Below are 14,249 nucleotides of genomic sequence, written 5' to 3'. Positions count from 1 at the left end.
TTTGTACTATAGAGTTTGCGGAGCGTAGTATCTGCGCTCGGCCTGTTTTGTCTGTGACAAAGTTCTCATCGCATGGAAAATTCTGACAAAACTTGGGAGCACTCTATATAAACTCTATAGCCTTAGTAGAAGAGCTTTCCTCAGAAGGGTGAGCGGCAAAAATACTCCGCCTATGCTGCAGCGCTGTCTAGAGAGTGCCACGTTGTGCAGAGTCTGGGTTCCCCCAACTCTCTAACGCCGCGTCGCCCTTCGACCATTGTCGTTCGTACGAAGGGTGCCAGTTGGATTATCGCATTACTTTTTTTTTATCTGGGAGCGCCAGTCATCTTCGCCCAAAAATCTTTCCCGTCCCTACACTCGCCACCCTCCCAACATCTCTACAAGTCAAACTATACCTCGTCCCCCTACTCAACACTCCACCCTCCCGCACCACCCTCTTTTCCACCTCTCCTTCCAGCATCTCAACATTAGCGACGCATACGCGATCCTCACTCCCTGATTTTGACTGGCCATCACCGTTGTTTGTTGAATAGTAGGGACGGGGTGAGTGTGCCGCGAATGCGTCCTCGGTGATATTATCGATCCCATGTAGATGGTCCGTATACAGCGATGAAGTCGTAATCACGAGACTGCGCGGTTCGAGCAGAATCGTGAGCGCCGGCGTACGGTCGATGATTCGTCCCCTGCCGCTCGTCGACACTGTCTCGCCTTCTGTACTAGTATCATCCGCTGGCTGTGAAGACTGATAGCGGTAGTAGTGAAAGACTGCGTGTGAGCCTAGGGAGAGTGTGGCAACGACGGGGTGGTAGGATGGGCCGTCTTCGTGTGGCTAAGTATGGGCGGGAATGAGCCGTTGAGCCCATCGCGAGACGTTGGATTCGAAGGTACAGACCATTATCCCTTGACCTGGTAGGTACTGAGATCATGCATGGATAATATTTGTTAGATGTGGCTGTGAGAGTACGAGCAAGGCCTGGATATGAAGAACGTACTTCATTCAAAATAACATGATTAGGTCGTCGGTGTGGTGAATCTTTGAAGATCCCGGTCGCCTCTATGCGCGAGATGATATCGGGACTACGAACGACAGGGCAATGCATTAGCTCGACACAGTGCGGTGGAGACGGAACGGTCGCCCGGAGGCAGAGATTCAGGTGGCGTACTTACTACGACGAGAGAAAAGGAGGCATGGATTGTGGGATGAGTGTATTTTTGGGGGTTAGGTCTCCTCCTACGCATGAGATGAGTATAACGGATGAGGGGAGACAAGAGCCACAAAAGCCGAGTAGTTCAGTTAGCCTAGATACTCACCCCATGTTTGCAACCTGTCACATCCAAAAAGTAACGAATACTTAGAATATCTCACTATGGATGAAGGTCGAGCATCACGAACCTCCTATTTGCAAGTTGTCTCCATTTATTCTGAGGCGTCTCTTGAATCTGTGGTCGCATTCAAAGACGTCGATCCCGAACAATTCCCCTCAGAAACTGCCAACAGGCCTGCCTAACGGCCTATGTCACCATCCGCTCACCTTCCTCAGGAGATACGCTTCTTCGTCCTCCGACACAAAGTTCGGTATGTAGTACGTTTTGTCCGATCCGGGGACGAGATACTTGGACAGATCCTTTTCTGGAACCATTTCTTCTACTAGTATAGAATCAGAGGTAGCACTTTCACCGGAGAGGAGGCAGCCACAGAACGGTTGAAAATGCGGTCTGGTTGAAGTTGGAGTGGGCGTTTGCAGGATATCGATTTCACGATCACCGGCCGGACCCGGGAATAGGGGCTTCCGAAGCAAGACACCCAGTCTAATTAGCTTTCTTACTGTCGTCCCGCCACACGCCCGCCGCCTGCGCTTCGTCGTCGTACTTGCTGGTTCTGACCGTTACACGTCTCTCGATGTCCTCATGATTGTCGACATATTACATCATTTGACGCGTCGGTGGTCCGTGCGTCACAAGCGAGCCTCACTTATAAAAAGGCCCCTCGACCATCGGGGCTTTTCGCCTCCCCTGGTGCCTTTTGCTTTCCCCCTATGTCCTCCTAGGCCTTGCTCCTGATCTGAAACGGCGCATTCAGCTGCCGCTCTCCTGTCGTGTCTACTGAAGCAATGGTTGAAACAACCTAATTCCGATGAATTGATCTTCGTACAGCGTCCTCTTTGGGCTCGACGCAGACGCCACACTTCCGCCCCTCTAACCATTTCACCTCCTCACCTCCTCACATCCGGTATCACCTCGACGAGTCCACTGGCGTCTAGATTCCTGATGGTCAAGCATCATACAGAGTGTCAAAGGTCTTCCTGCTTGCTCCGGACCCGATAGCCTGAGATTAGGTACGTCAGCCAACCTATGTACACCGTCAGCACATTACGCTTTGAATATCATGCTCCTGTCAGTGACAGGCAGGATGACTGTTTTGTGAGTTGTCTGGGCTCTGCAGTGCCTCAGAGCTTTGACTCGAGGACTCGTAGTGATGGAATCGAGATGGAAATTTGGTGGACCACGCCCTGCGACCCCTCTGACGAGATATTCCGACGGCCTTCAGGTGTTTTGTTTTCGAAAAGTCTGCGATATCGATGGTGTTCATTGATTCTCAGCATCGCATTTCATAATGGTACAATTCTTGATGGCATATGTCCAGTACTGCCACTTGTTGGCTGCAGGCGCCAGCACAACTTGCCGCTCGATACCCATCAGTTGAGCGGTGCAAAGCAGCGTCAGGGCTTTCAGATATCTCTCCGATGGCTATTCTGCGAACACTTCAGTGGAGTGTCGAAGATACGGTATGGATGAGAGTCTGTCCGTGTGACTCACGTCGAGGCTGTTGTGGCCTGCATCCCAGGCAAAGTCCTCCAAAGTCGCGTAAATGGGCTGTACGTACAGGCGTCCCCGCGGAGATCTACACCCGTTCACGTGGCGGATGCTGAATACTCTAAACCCGCCCCGGAGCGGGATTACTTCCTAGCCTTGGAGTCAGCACGAATGACGCATAGGACTGTTCGTCGGGGAAAATACAATCAGCACTCAGAGAAAAATATCGTAGATGGACTGGGAGAGTGGGCTCGGGCGAAGCGCTGACGTGGTGACGGCGACAAAGAGTGGTCGCGGGATTGGAGTCTGCGGAGAACCAATGGGGAATCGGAAGCGGTGACGCACACCGACGGCGAGATTCATCGGATTCCGGAGCCATTTTAGGCAGTGTTACGTAAGAAAGTGGCATGACGCGTGCGGGTTGTGGGCCCACCGCCGAAGCTTGAATAGTACACTTCCACTCTTACGCGCTTCCTTCCTCTCCTCTACCACCATCACCCTCTATTCACCAGCCCTCTAGCCGATGTCGCCTTAATGTTGTCCACCCTCACGTCTTTCCTGCCGTCTGCGCTGCAGTTTGAACCCAAGTCTCCCAGTCCATACCCTCATCAGACTGCGGAACCACCGAGAGTTGCGGATGAGGTGGAGCCTGTACCAGGCAAGAAGGTCTCGGGGGAGGAGGTCGCTGTGAAGAAGAAGGAGCGCAAGCTCGCGAACGAGGTGCGCAAAACCCATATTATCTGTTATCTTCGACATTTACTCACATTTGCATACCTCAGACTTTCATCGTCGTGCGACCGCCACCGGCTAAATCCAATCATCCCCTAAACCTCCAAGTCCAGCTCGTTCCTCCCAAAGCCAATGATCGTTCATCATCGAGACGTGAATCCCTTGACCAGGGAAGGCCCAGCACTGCGGGGTCCGAGACCGACGTTTCCCTCTCTCGTACACAGTCCAACAGGTCGGATGTCTCCATGTACTCTGGCTACACCTCCGTCTCCTCCTTTTCCTCTGTGGCGTCCACATCCACCGGCAGTTCTTCTCGTCGAATGATCATTCCCCTTTACAATCTTCAAGCCCATAACGTCATGGCGAATGTGATAGTTGATGCCGGCACTGATGCCAAGATCGCAAGGTTTGCCAGACGCGGAATGGAGCTCATCGGTCTAGCCGTGCTCGAACCCATGGAAGTATTCGGTCTCAACTCAAGCCTCACCTCTCCAGCCATCTCTCTCCCAACTCCTAACCCCCGTCGGAGCATGGACGCACCCATGGACACACTGAACGCACATGACCGCCCCGAGACGCCCACCTCCTCCAGCTACTCCATCTCCTCCGCCGGCCTTGACCATCAGCCCCCGTCGGCGTTCGCCCCTTCAGCAGCCCCTCTCTCACCACCCGCAGAAACCCCTCGCCAGAAGCGGATCTTCAGCAAACTCTTCAAACGGAAAGACGGTTCCGCGACCGGACACAGCCCAGCCACGTCCATCTCCTCTCCACCGGTCTCTCCCTCTCCCACGAACTCCACCTTCCTTAAACCCGTCCCACGCGCTCGCACTCTAAATGCGTCTGCCCACTCTAAACGCTCTTCCGTTCTCAGCGATGGGGGTGACGCCGCTCCACCTCCGTCACCTGGCATGGTCGTCGCGCTGCAGCCTGCCGTGCTCGGTATCCAGCCCTCCTTGAATTCTCCGTATAATCCTCCGCATGGCAGACCTCACAGTTATGCGTGGATCGTGCGGAAGTGGATCAAGGGGTCTAATTCGGGGCTGTTGAATAATATGATGGGGATGATGAATATTTCGGGAGATGAGCGGCGACGATCGGTGCAGCCACCGCAGGGCGAGTTGCCTGGGCTCGTGGAGGTGCAGTTCATTTGGTCTAGAGGGAAGACAAAGGGGGGCGTGAAGAAGTCGAGGTCGAGGGTGAAGAGAGAGGGCACGATCGATAGTGTTGCTGGTACCGCAGGACTAGGACGCAGGTCGAGCAGGCGGGAGAGTACGGGTTTGAGCTCTGGTACGCCGTCTGCCACGTCGTTGAGGGAAGCCGCCACGTCACCAATAAGAACATCTCCCGGTCCGTCGAGGAAGGAGAAACGGCTGTCGACGGTGTCGATCGGTACGAACACTGAAGAAGCGGGGAGTGAGACTGAAGGGGCATCACCTTCTGCGGGCGATGGCACGCGGAGGTTACAGGGAGAGGAGGACGATGGGAACGAGAGTGACCCAGAGGACTCTGAGACGCCCTGGACGTGTGTGCTCTCCGTGCGTAGGCCGGACAGCGACCACGGCCACAGTCGGATTAAGATCAAGGTGGCGACGGTGTCGCCTACGCCACATCATCCGAAGGTCGTCTCGCTGTTGAAGATCCCGTTCCCGCTGCCTGATATCGTGGTGGAGACGATGGAGGTGCGGAAGAGGGCGGTGACGCCGCAGGGGATCGCGCGTCCGAACTGGAACGACGATGCTGATGCGGGTTTGGTGCTGACGGCGGAGGAGATCAAAGATATCGCGAGCTCGACAGCGTTGTGGCTCGTCGTGCGGGAGGGTATCGGAGGGGTGGGTAAGGTGAATAGGAAGGGTGACGGGTGGAGGATCAGGGCATGAGCGGTTATGTCGGATCTGGCTGTCGTGGTGTTTTCTTCATCTTGTGCGCGATTGGTTTCTCTATCCATCCTCCATACTCTCTTTCCCTCTCTCTCTGGCCTTTTCGTTCTTTCGTTTTGTGGTTTCTTTCCGACCTGACTTGCGGGAATGTGTATCGATCGTGTATGACCCCCCTCCCTATTCGCCGTTTTTCAAATTTATGCCTTCCAGTATCTATATTATCTTCCTCCTTCGCTCGGAACATACGTATTTTGCCTTTGACTACACATCCCAGATTCCCTTTTTGTTTCCATTCCTTTTGACTTAGCTACTATTCGCTCTTCTTTTTGACTTAGCCACCTACCTACTCGTCTTCTGTTCACTTTTTTTTCTTGTCTCTTGTCGCTGCCCCGGGCCCTTGCTATTTATTGCGAACGTCAACGTATTCGTATGTCACGACAGAAGTACTCATCCATCGAATTCACCCATAATAATCAATGTCGCTACCGCTATCTCTTGAAGTGCTCCTTGAGTAGACGGTCGGTTACCAGACTACTCCTTGAGATTTTGGCATATTTTCGGGTGTAGCTGCCACGCCACAATGACGTCAGTCGTTCAGCGGACTTCGAACATTTGGGTCTCCGCAGATCAATATCGCTCAACGACACAGAACGACACCTTTCTTTCTTACCATTGACAACGCTTCGTCCTGCTCTCAAAATGTCAGATCTTATTCCGCAAGTGACTGAGATATCCCCAGGGTAAAAAATTCCCATTTATCGTGGATTACCAGCCCAGATACTCATCGCACGTTTAGAACTTTGTCCAGTACTCAAAAGCGTTCGGACACGCCGCCCGTGGTTATTGGCCCAAGCTCATACGTTCCTCAGCGTTCTTCCCTCTCGCGCGTACCCCCAGAAATATGGACTCATATATTCACTCTCGTCGATGATCCGCCAAAGGTCGTCACTAAGGCCCGCTTCAATCACCCAGCTGTGTTTTGGCTCGGCTGGATCCATCTGACACATGTGTGCCAATACTGGCGGGGCCTCGTCCTGGATAAACCCGCTTTCTGGGCGCGTATAATCTTTTGTCTTGGTACACGCTGGACGTCGGAATGTCTTAAACGATCGGGCTCTGCACTTCTAACGGTCGATGTGGACACGACGCAGATGCCTGTGACCTTATCTGACGTACCCCTTGACATTTATCGTGACAAACTGAGAGAGTTATCATTAAGGACAGTGCACGGACCAAATACAGGAACCAACGAATTTCTGTCACTTCTTGCTGAAGGCGCACCGCGTTTGGAAATCCTCGAAATCTCTTCCTCTTCCTTCGATGTTGATCCTACTCTCCCTCCCTCGTCATCTGTGTCACCTTTTCCGAATCTTCGTTATGTCTTCATCGCTGGAGTACAATTGCCCTGGACTAGCTTTCCATTTCACAACCTGACCACCTTTAGAGTGTATCTTCCTGGTATCAGGAACTCGACACTCGAGACCGATCGGAGGATCACCGTTTCAACATTTGCAACCATCTTGGAACGTATGCCCGAACTGAAAACGCTAGACATTTCCGGTGACCTTAGTGGAAGTTTCTGGGAAGATCCATCTCCCCAACGCTCCTCCGCCTCCATCGCCCCTCCTGGACGACTCGTATCGCTTGCTTATCTTGAAGACTTCACCCTCGATGGATCGTCGATAGACGGTATTCAATTGCGCCATACCATAAAAATCCCCTCTTCAGCTCAGTGCCGCTTCGACATCCAAAAGTCGCATGATTACGAACTTTCGGCGTTCGTGAACAGCCTCTCTACTAATTCATCTCCCTCATACGGTGCTCCTCCGGTGCTTCGCGCGGTTAGCGTCGACGCTTGGGATGCCGGAACCTTCTTCCTGGCTGTTGACACCAATGAGTTTATAAGCGAATGGCCTGTGTTTGCACTTATCCACCGTTCTTCTCCCGTCGATGCTTATTCACTACTTGCACCCCTGTGCAAGGGGATGTTCACCGGAATCGTCGATCTCCACCTCAAAAACCTGTTTATAAGCGACGAACAACAATGGCAAGACGTCCTGGAACCGCTATCGCTGCTGCGAACTCTTTCTTACTCGTTGGAGAGTCCACATATCAAGCAACTACTCGAAGCCTTGTACGTGAGGCGAGATTCAACAGACGACCCTCAGTCCACCATGTCGTTGCTCCCCGCACTGCAGACTCTGCATCTGGATTGCCCGACCCAATGGACGTCCCGGTTCACGGCTTGTATACAATACCGGCAGCAATCGGGAGCACCGTTGGCAACGCTCCAACTTTCGAACTTTGTCATAGCGGAGAATGATGTGGCACTCTTGGGGAGCTGCGTTCCAAATTTGCGAGTTATGGGTACGACGAGTACGTGACACTAGTAACGAACACGAGCATCAGAATACCGGTGAGTTAATTCTTGTGATTTTTTGGTATGCTCACGCTACACTTCTTTAGTGCCTCTGGTATGTGCCACGTCGAGAGTTTACGAGTAGCTAGCATCTGTTTTTCTCCGTCTCTCCTCGAAGATGATTTGCCAATGGTGTTTGCATGTGCGAGATGTAGATCCTATGTACTTGTCAAAATATCCTTTCCTCTTTTAAAAAAATACCTGTTCGACTGACACGAGTGAGATGACTACTATTCAAGCGGGTTTCATTCCCATTTTCTCGACATCTTCTAAACTACATTACTGGTAGAGTATGGTGGCGTTAGCCACTTCATGTCACGCCGCATTCAAATTTTTCTTGACTCAAAAATAGGATTTCTGGGTTCAGAAACCCCCATTCCAGAGTAAATTCTGCCATTCCAAAGTCAGGGGAATTTCCTAACCCTAACCCTAATCAAGCGGCGAAATTCTCGTCAAGGCACTGCACCAGTCCCCATTGGTACCAGGGATATATCATGCAAATGACACCCATCTGACTCTAAGTAACTGTAGAATCACGAGAATCTTACTCCACGAGCCTTCAAACACTGTTGCAAGAAGGTTCAAGGCTGTCACCGGGCCACAGCGGCGAGCGGCAGAGATCGTAGTGGTGACATTGCATTCCAAATATGGGAGTGTCACGTGCACGTGATGTGACAAACGGCGAAATTTCTCTGACAAAATCCCCCCCGGAGAATTTTTAAAAAGTGCTCCGACCATTGTCTAGATATCATCCCTAGGGTTCTGTATATGCAACAATAAGTCATGAAACCCCCAAACGAGTATTCCATTCAGGAAATGGTTCCATGGCACAAGGCTTGCCACGAAGTGGCTACAAAGTGGCTAACGCCACCATACTTAAGGCAGGCTGATGCCACGGTGCCACAATGACGTCGATCATGCAGCGGACTTTGAACGTTTGGACCTCCGCAGAGCAATATCGCTCAACGACACATCGGAGCGACACCTTTCTTTCTTACCACTGACAACGCTTCGTCCTGCTCTCAAAATGTCAGATCTTATTCCGCAAGTGACTGCGATATCCCCAGGGTAAAAAATTCCCATTTATCGTGGATTACCAGCCCAGATACTCATCGCACGTTTAGAACTTTGTCCAGTACTCGAAAGCGTTCGGACACGCCGCCCGTGGTTATTGACCCAAGCTCATACGTTCCTCATCGTTCTTCCCTCTCGCGCGTACCCCCAGAAATATGGACTCATATATTCACCCTCGTCGATGATCCGCCAAAGGTCGTCACGAAGGCCGGCTTCAATCACCCTGCTGTGTTTTGGCTCGGCTGGATCCATCTGACACATGTGTGCCAATACTGGCGGGGCCTCGTCCTGGATAACCCCGCTTTCTGGGCGCGTATAATCTTTTGCCTCGGTACACGCTGGATGGGGGAATGTTTCGAACGATCGGGCTCTGCGCTCTTGACGGTCGATATGGACACGAAGCAGATGCCTATGGCCTTATCTGACGTACCCCTTCGCCATCATCGCGACAGACTGAGACGACTATCATTACAGACAGCGCAAGGACCAGCGACAGGACTCAGCGAATTTCTGTCACTTATTGCTGAAGGCGCACCGCTTTTGGAAAGGCTTCAACTTATTTGCTCTTCTATGGGTGGTGCTCCTCTTCTCCCTCCCTCGTCATCTGCATCCCCTTTTCCAAGTCTTCGCCATCTCGTCACTGCTGGAGTACACTTGCCCTGGACTACCTTTCCATTTCACAACCTGACCACCTTTGCAGTGACTCTTCCCGATTTCTGGAGTTTTATTCGCGAGAATCTCACCGTCGCAACTTTCTTAACCATTTTGGAACGTATGCCTGAGCTGAAAATCCTACGCATTACTGGTGTCAATATATCTACTTTCGACCGGGAAGGGCCGTTCGCCCAAGGCTCCTCCGCATCCATCAACCCTCCTAGACGAATTGTATCGCTTGCTTATCTTGAAGAATTCGCTTTCAAAGGATTGGCGATTGAATATCTTAAATTGTGCCGTGCCATAAAGATCCCCTCTTCAGCTCAGCGCCGCTTCCTCATCGAAAAGTCGCATGATTACGAACTTTCGGCGTTCGTGAACAGCCTCTCTACTAATTCATCTCCTTCATACGGTGCTCCTCTGGTGCTTCGCGCGGTTAGCATCGATGCTCGGGATGCTGGATCCATCTGCCTGACTGCTGACACCAATGAGTTTACAAGCGAATGGCCTGTGTTTTCACTTATCCACCATTCTTCTCCCGTCGATGCTTATTCACTACTTGCACCCCTGTGCAAAGGGATTTTCACCAACCTCGTCGATCTTGACCTCAAAAATCTGTCTATCAACGACGAGCGCCAATGTCAAGACGTCTTGGAACCGCTATCGCTGCTGCGCACCCTTTCTTACTCGTCGGAGAGTCCACATATCAAGCAACTACTCGAAGCCCTGTACTCAAGGCGAGCTTCAACCGACGATCCCCAGTCCACGATGCCGTTGCTCCCCGCACTGCAGACTCTGCATCTGGATTGCCCGTCCCAATGGACATCCCGGTTCACGGCTTGTATACAACACCGGCAGCGATCAGGAGCTCCGTTGGCCACGCTGCAGCTATCTAACTTTGCCATAACGGAGATTACTGTGGCACACCTGGAGAGTTGTGTCCCAAATTTGCGGGTTTTTGGTACGACTAGTCCGAGACACTAACGAACACGAGCATCAGAGTACCGGTGAGTTGGTTCTTATGACTTCGTGAACATAATTCGTCTACTCACGCTGTCCCCTATTCAGTGCCTCCGGTATGTAGCACCTTGAGATTTTACGACTAGCTAGCACCTGCTTTTCTCCGTCTCTCCTCGAAGATGATATTTGCATGTGCGAGAAGCAGATCTTACTTGTCAATGTATCCTTTCCTTTTCGAAAGCAGACCTGTTCGATCGACCGACACGAGTTAGATGTCCAATATTCAAGCCGGTTTCATTCCCAATTTCTCGACATTGTAAATTACTAGGAGAGTGTTTAAAGCAGGCTGGTGCCACACATCCCATATTCCCTTTTTCTTTCTCTTCTTACTCGTCTTCTGTGTACTCTTTTTTTCTTGTCGCTGCCCGGCTTGCTATTTATTGCGAACGTCATCGTTGTGTCACGACAGAAGTACTCACTCATCGAATTCACCCATAATAATCAATGTCGCTACCGCTACCTCTTGAAGTGTTCCTTGAGAGTATGTTTCGAGCTGTAAGAGACCGAGCCGTCGGTAACTAGAACGCCGCTTTGAATTGTTACGTAAGAGACGGTAAATGACCGGTCGCTGTGAACTTCCATACGCCACGCAGCTGCCACTCAACACGAACACCGACCAGTACCACGACCATCAGTTCTCTCTCATAAGTTACACTGGATCATATTCTCAGAAATAACGGAATAGCGATCATAGCCGACAGATAAACCGTAACTTTGCTTGGTAGATCCTCGTCTAGTGACCATCACATATGCTATTCGACAACATCTGATTGGTTCATTCACTGGCACATTCTAGGTTTCATCGTTCTCATACCCACCCATACCACTAGCCTCAATCTCAACTTCCGAGTCCAGCTGCATGACATACCACATGTCGTACTCACACCCACAGTCCTACGCTGGGCCCTCGACGGCCACCGTTACAGCGCCTATAGTTTCTTACCCCTCTACCAGTAACCTTGCACCTTCTGGTTCACGTCCAACATATTACGGACCACCTGGGACAGCACCGTCGACGCCGCACTATCATCATTATTCCCCACGGATGTGTCCTCCGCCAGACGAGCTCACGGCTACTGTTCTGGCTGCTATACAAACTTTGCCGGCGCCTCGAAAAGCGAGCTGGTTGCTCGAGCATGCGTTGGAGATGATCGAGAGTGGACGGTATGTGACTTCGCAAGTTCTGCATTTCCATGAGAGTTGACACAAATAAAAGATACGGAGAAGACGTCGAGCGGTATCTGGATGTGTATCTCAGAACGCGGGGAGCATCGGGCGAGGGAGCGGCGAGGGCTTTAGTGGCGAGAGGCAAGGCGCGGAGAGAGGCGGGCCAGAGACTATTAACGAATGCTGAACGCGGTGAGTCCTCTCTTCCTTGGTCTAACGACTGACTGCGGGAACGCCGTCGATGCGAATTTTTATTGCCTCCTTTTTCTCGTGGTTGTCAGTCTCATACTGGCTTCATCCTAGATTTCCAAGCTGCGTCTAAGGTGGATCCTTCGAATCGAGAGGTACAGACACATCTGCGAGGTCATAACCTCGTGAGCTCATTCTCTTATTTCTTACCTTTCTCATTATGTTTCCTTGCTCGTGCGAGCGATCCTTTCTCTGACCGATATGTCCATGACTTGCTTGTTATTTTAGATCGCGTTCTCACATGCCCCCGCCTACAAACGCGTCCCCCCGGAGATCTGGGAACGCATAGCACACTTCATCCCACGTTTCCACCTCCGCACCTGGCTCTCCGTCTCGCCCTTCTATCGCGACATCGCATCGCACGTCATCTTCCAGACAGTCGATCTCTATTTCGGAGAGGACCAGGAGAGTCTGCATCGTGGGCTGGATGTATTTGATCGGGTGAAGGCGGATCCGAAGTTTGCGAGGAGGATAAGGACGTTGAGGTTGCATTGGGCGTATGAGGAGGGAGATATCTTGGACTTGATGAGTCGTGAGTCCGGTGTTTTCGATGCGATGCGGCAGGAGGAGGGTATACTTAAGACATCTCGTTGCAGGAATATTTCGGAATGCTCTTCCGGACTTCAAGGCTCTTCGAGAGTTTGAGTGGATCGGATATCCAGAGCTGCAGGCAGACATGGTCAAAACCATCCTTCACACCCACCCCAATCTCGACAAACTCGGCCTCATGTACGTTTTCCTTCCTCCAATCCTCCCAACAAAACTTCCTTCTGACGCCACAATTCAAAAGCGGGTGGCACTTCGACGCCGTCGGCGTCTCCGCCTTCAAACGGCTCAGCAAATTCACGCTCAGGGCGGAGGACGACGACGGCTTCGCGGACATGGGCGAGGTCCGCACCGTCCTCGACGCTAACGCGAGCACCCTCACACACCTCACGCTTGGCGCCTACCTCCAACGAAATCACTCCTGGGACACCGCCTTCCAATCCACCACCATCGCGAACCTCACGCACCTCGACCTCGTCGACACGCGGATCTCGCACTTTGTGCTCTCGCGGATCGCGCACGCGCCGAGGCTGCAGAGCCTCACTTTGCATGGGACGTTCGAGCAACCTGGGGCGGCGGCGGTCGTGTTCGGGAGCGATCATGTGATTGAGGGGAGACATACTTTTTTGCCGTATTTGGAGGCGTTTAGGTTCGTGCTCGTGGGGCATGACGATGAGTTGGCGCTGTGGAGGGCCGTTACGGGATTTTTGAGGGGTAGGAGAGAGTTGAGGAGGCTGGATCTCGGGGGGTGTCCGTGGGAGTGGGTGTTGGGATTGTTGAAGGAGAGGGGGTTGGAGGGGTTGAGGGTGTTGAGGGTTAGGATACCAGGGTTGTCGGGACAGACTGTGCAGGCGTTGGTGGAGAGTTTGCCGCAGGAGATGGTCGCGGTGCATCTGAGTACGGCGGTTTGGGAGAAACCTTTGGTGAGTTATCGGCGTCTTGGTCACAAATGAACATGTCCTGATGTACCGACATTGCATGAACAGCACGAATACGCACATTACTTCCGACGTTTCACCCAGCTGTCCATGCTCCACCTCAGCGGTTCCTCAAAACGACGTCCGCAGCCCTCGCTCATGTCAGACAAAGAATTCCAAGTTCAATCCGATATCTGGAACTCTTCCGCGCGGAGAATAGCCATCGAACTTTCCTCGTTGAACTTTGTGGGCTGGCACGGCGAACACTATGTCGTCGTGCGTTCTGGGTCTAGCATAGGGTCGGCGCCAGGGTCAGGATCGGGGCGCGGGAAGAGTGTAGTGGAGTTGAAGGAACTGCCGGCGAGACGGAGGTTGGATTGTGGGAAGGGTGTGAATCTGGGGACGGAGGATGCGATGTGGATGGAGAGAAAGGATGTGCCGATAGATTATGAGATGTCGGGGCTGGAGATGTAGGTTGTTCGTCAGACGTAGTCGGAGCCTTTCTATCTCGTTTTGTTTGTTATTCGGTGCTGTCGGCGCACAGATTATACCTTGGGACTATTTTTTCTCGACTTTGTCTCGTTCTGGTCGTCTTCTCTCTATGGCGGACCTCCCTTTCGTGGCCACTGTGCCCACGAACGGTTTTACGATCTCACAAGCACGTAAGTGCCACCTTTGCCACAGCTCATGGCATTCCGGATTCCTGGCGGCCTATGGTTGAAATAGCACAGTATCATGACCCGTCCCGTCTCAGCGTTTGGTCGTCACTTCTTCCATCTGCTC

At 52.1% G+C, this 14,249-nt stretch overlaps 3 protein-coding genes across 3 annotated transcripts; 2 read left to right on the top strand and 1 right to left on the bottom strand.

The window, feature by feature from the left end:
* Positions 1–281: 281 nt before the first annotated feature.
* Positions 282–1,676, bottom strand: STEHIDRAFT_172852 (uncharacterized protein). The gene is made up of 7 exons (XM_007310748.1): positions 1,533–1,676; positions 1,394–1,440; positions 1,312–1,325; positions 1,168–1,231; positions 993–1,077; positions 893–916; positions 282–829 (listed from the first exon to the last, which is right to left on the bottom strand). The coding sequence occupies exons 1-7, from the start codon at positions 1,638–1,640 to the stop codon at positions 323–325; spliced, it is 849 nt and encodes a 282-aa protein (XP_007310810.1). The 5' UTR covers positions 1,641–1,676; the 3' UTR covers positions 282–322.
* A 397-nt stretch (positions 1,677–2,073) lies between these two features.
* On the top strand, positions 2,074–5,903 carry STEHIDRAFT_172851 (uncharacterized protein). Its single transcript, XM_007310747.1, has 2 exons — positions 2,074–3,534; positions 3,594–5,903. The coding sequence occupies exons 1-2, from the start codon at positions 3,349–3,351 to the stop codon at positions 5,418–5,420; spliced, it is 2,013 nt and encodes a 670-aa protein (XP_007310809.1). The 5' UTR covers positions 2,074–3,348; the 3' UTR covers positions 5,421–5,903.
* Positions 5,904–11,583: 5,680 nt separating this feature from the next.
* STEHIDRAFT_105869 (uncharacterized protein) lies at positions 11,584–14,022 on the top strand. The gene is made up of 7 exons (XM_007310746.1): positions 11,584–11,751; positions 11,804–11,946; positions 12,058–12,128; positions 12,232–12,535; positions 12,600–12,732; positions 12,794–13,472; positions 13,536–14,022. Exons 1-7 carry the CDS (start codon positions 11,633–11,635, stop codon positions 13,938–13,940), a joined length of 1,854 nt encoding a protein of 617 aa, XP_007310808.1. The 5' UTR covers positions 11,584–11,632; the 3' UTR covers positions 13,941–14,022.
* The last annotated feature ends 227 nt before the right edge of the window (positions 14,023–14,249 follow it).

This window comes from Stereum hirsutum, assembly GCF_000264905.1.
Source record: "Stereum hirsutum FP-91666 SS1 unplaced genomic scaffold STEHIscaffold_21, whole genome shotgun sequence".
Classification (NCBI taxonomy): Eukaryota; Fungi; Basidiomycota; class Agaricomycetes; order Russulales; family Stereaceae; genus Stereum; species Stereum hirsutum.
Note: the sequence above shows the minus strand (reverse complement) of the source record. Positions and strands in the feature narration are given on the sequence as shown.

Excerpts from the sequence above, each read along its gene's own strand:
- STEHIDRAFT_172851 (XM_007310747.1), top strand. The coding sequence starts at position 3,349 with ATGTTGTCCACCCTCACGTCTTTCCTGCCGTCTGCGCTGCAGTTTGAA. Across the intron at positions 3,535-3,593 it reads AGCGCAAGCTCGCGAACGAG|ACTTTCATCGTCGTGCGACC; the intron begins GTGCGCAAAACC and ends TGCATACCTCAG.
- STEHIDRAFT_105869 (XM_007310746.1), top strand. The coding sequence starts at position 11,633 with ATGTGTCCTCCGCCAGACGAGCTCACGGCTACTGTTCTGGCTGCTATA. Across the intron at positions 11,752-11,803 it reads GAGATGATCGAGAGTGGACG|ATACGGAGAAGACGTCGAGC; the intron begins GTATGTGACTTC and ends CACAAATAAAAG. Across the intron at positions 12,536-12,599 it reads TATCTTGGACTTGATGAGTC|GAATATTTCGGAATGCTCTT; the intron begins GTGAGTCCGGTG and ends ATCTCGTTGCAG.
- STEHIDRAFT_172852 (XM_007310748.1), bottom strand. The coding sequence starts at position 1,640 with ATGGTTCCAGAAAAGGATCTGTCCAAGTATCTCGTCCCCGGATCGGAC. Across the intron at positions 917-992 it reads ATCATGTTATTTTGAATGAA|TACCTACCAGGTCAAGGGAT; the intron begins GTACGTTCTTCA and ends GCATGATCTCAG. Across the intron at positions 830-892 it reads TACCAGGTCAAGGGATAATG|CCACACGAAGACGGCCCATC; the intron begins GTCTGTACCTTC and ends GCCCATACTTAG.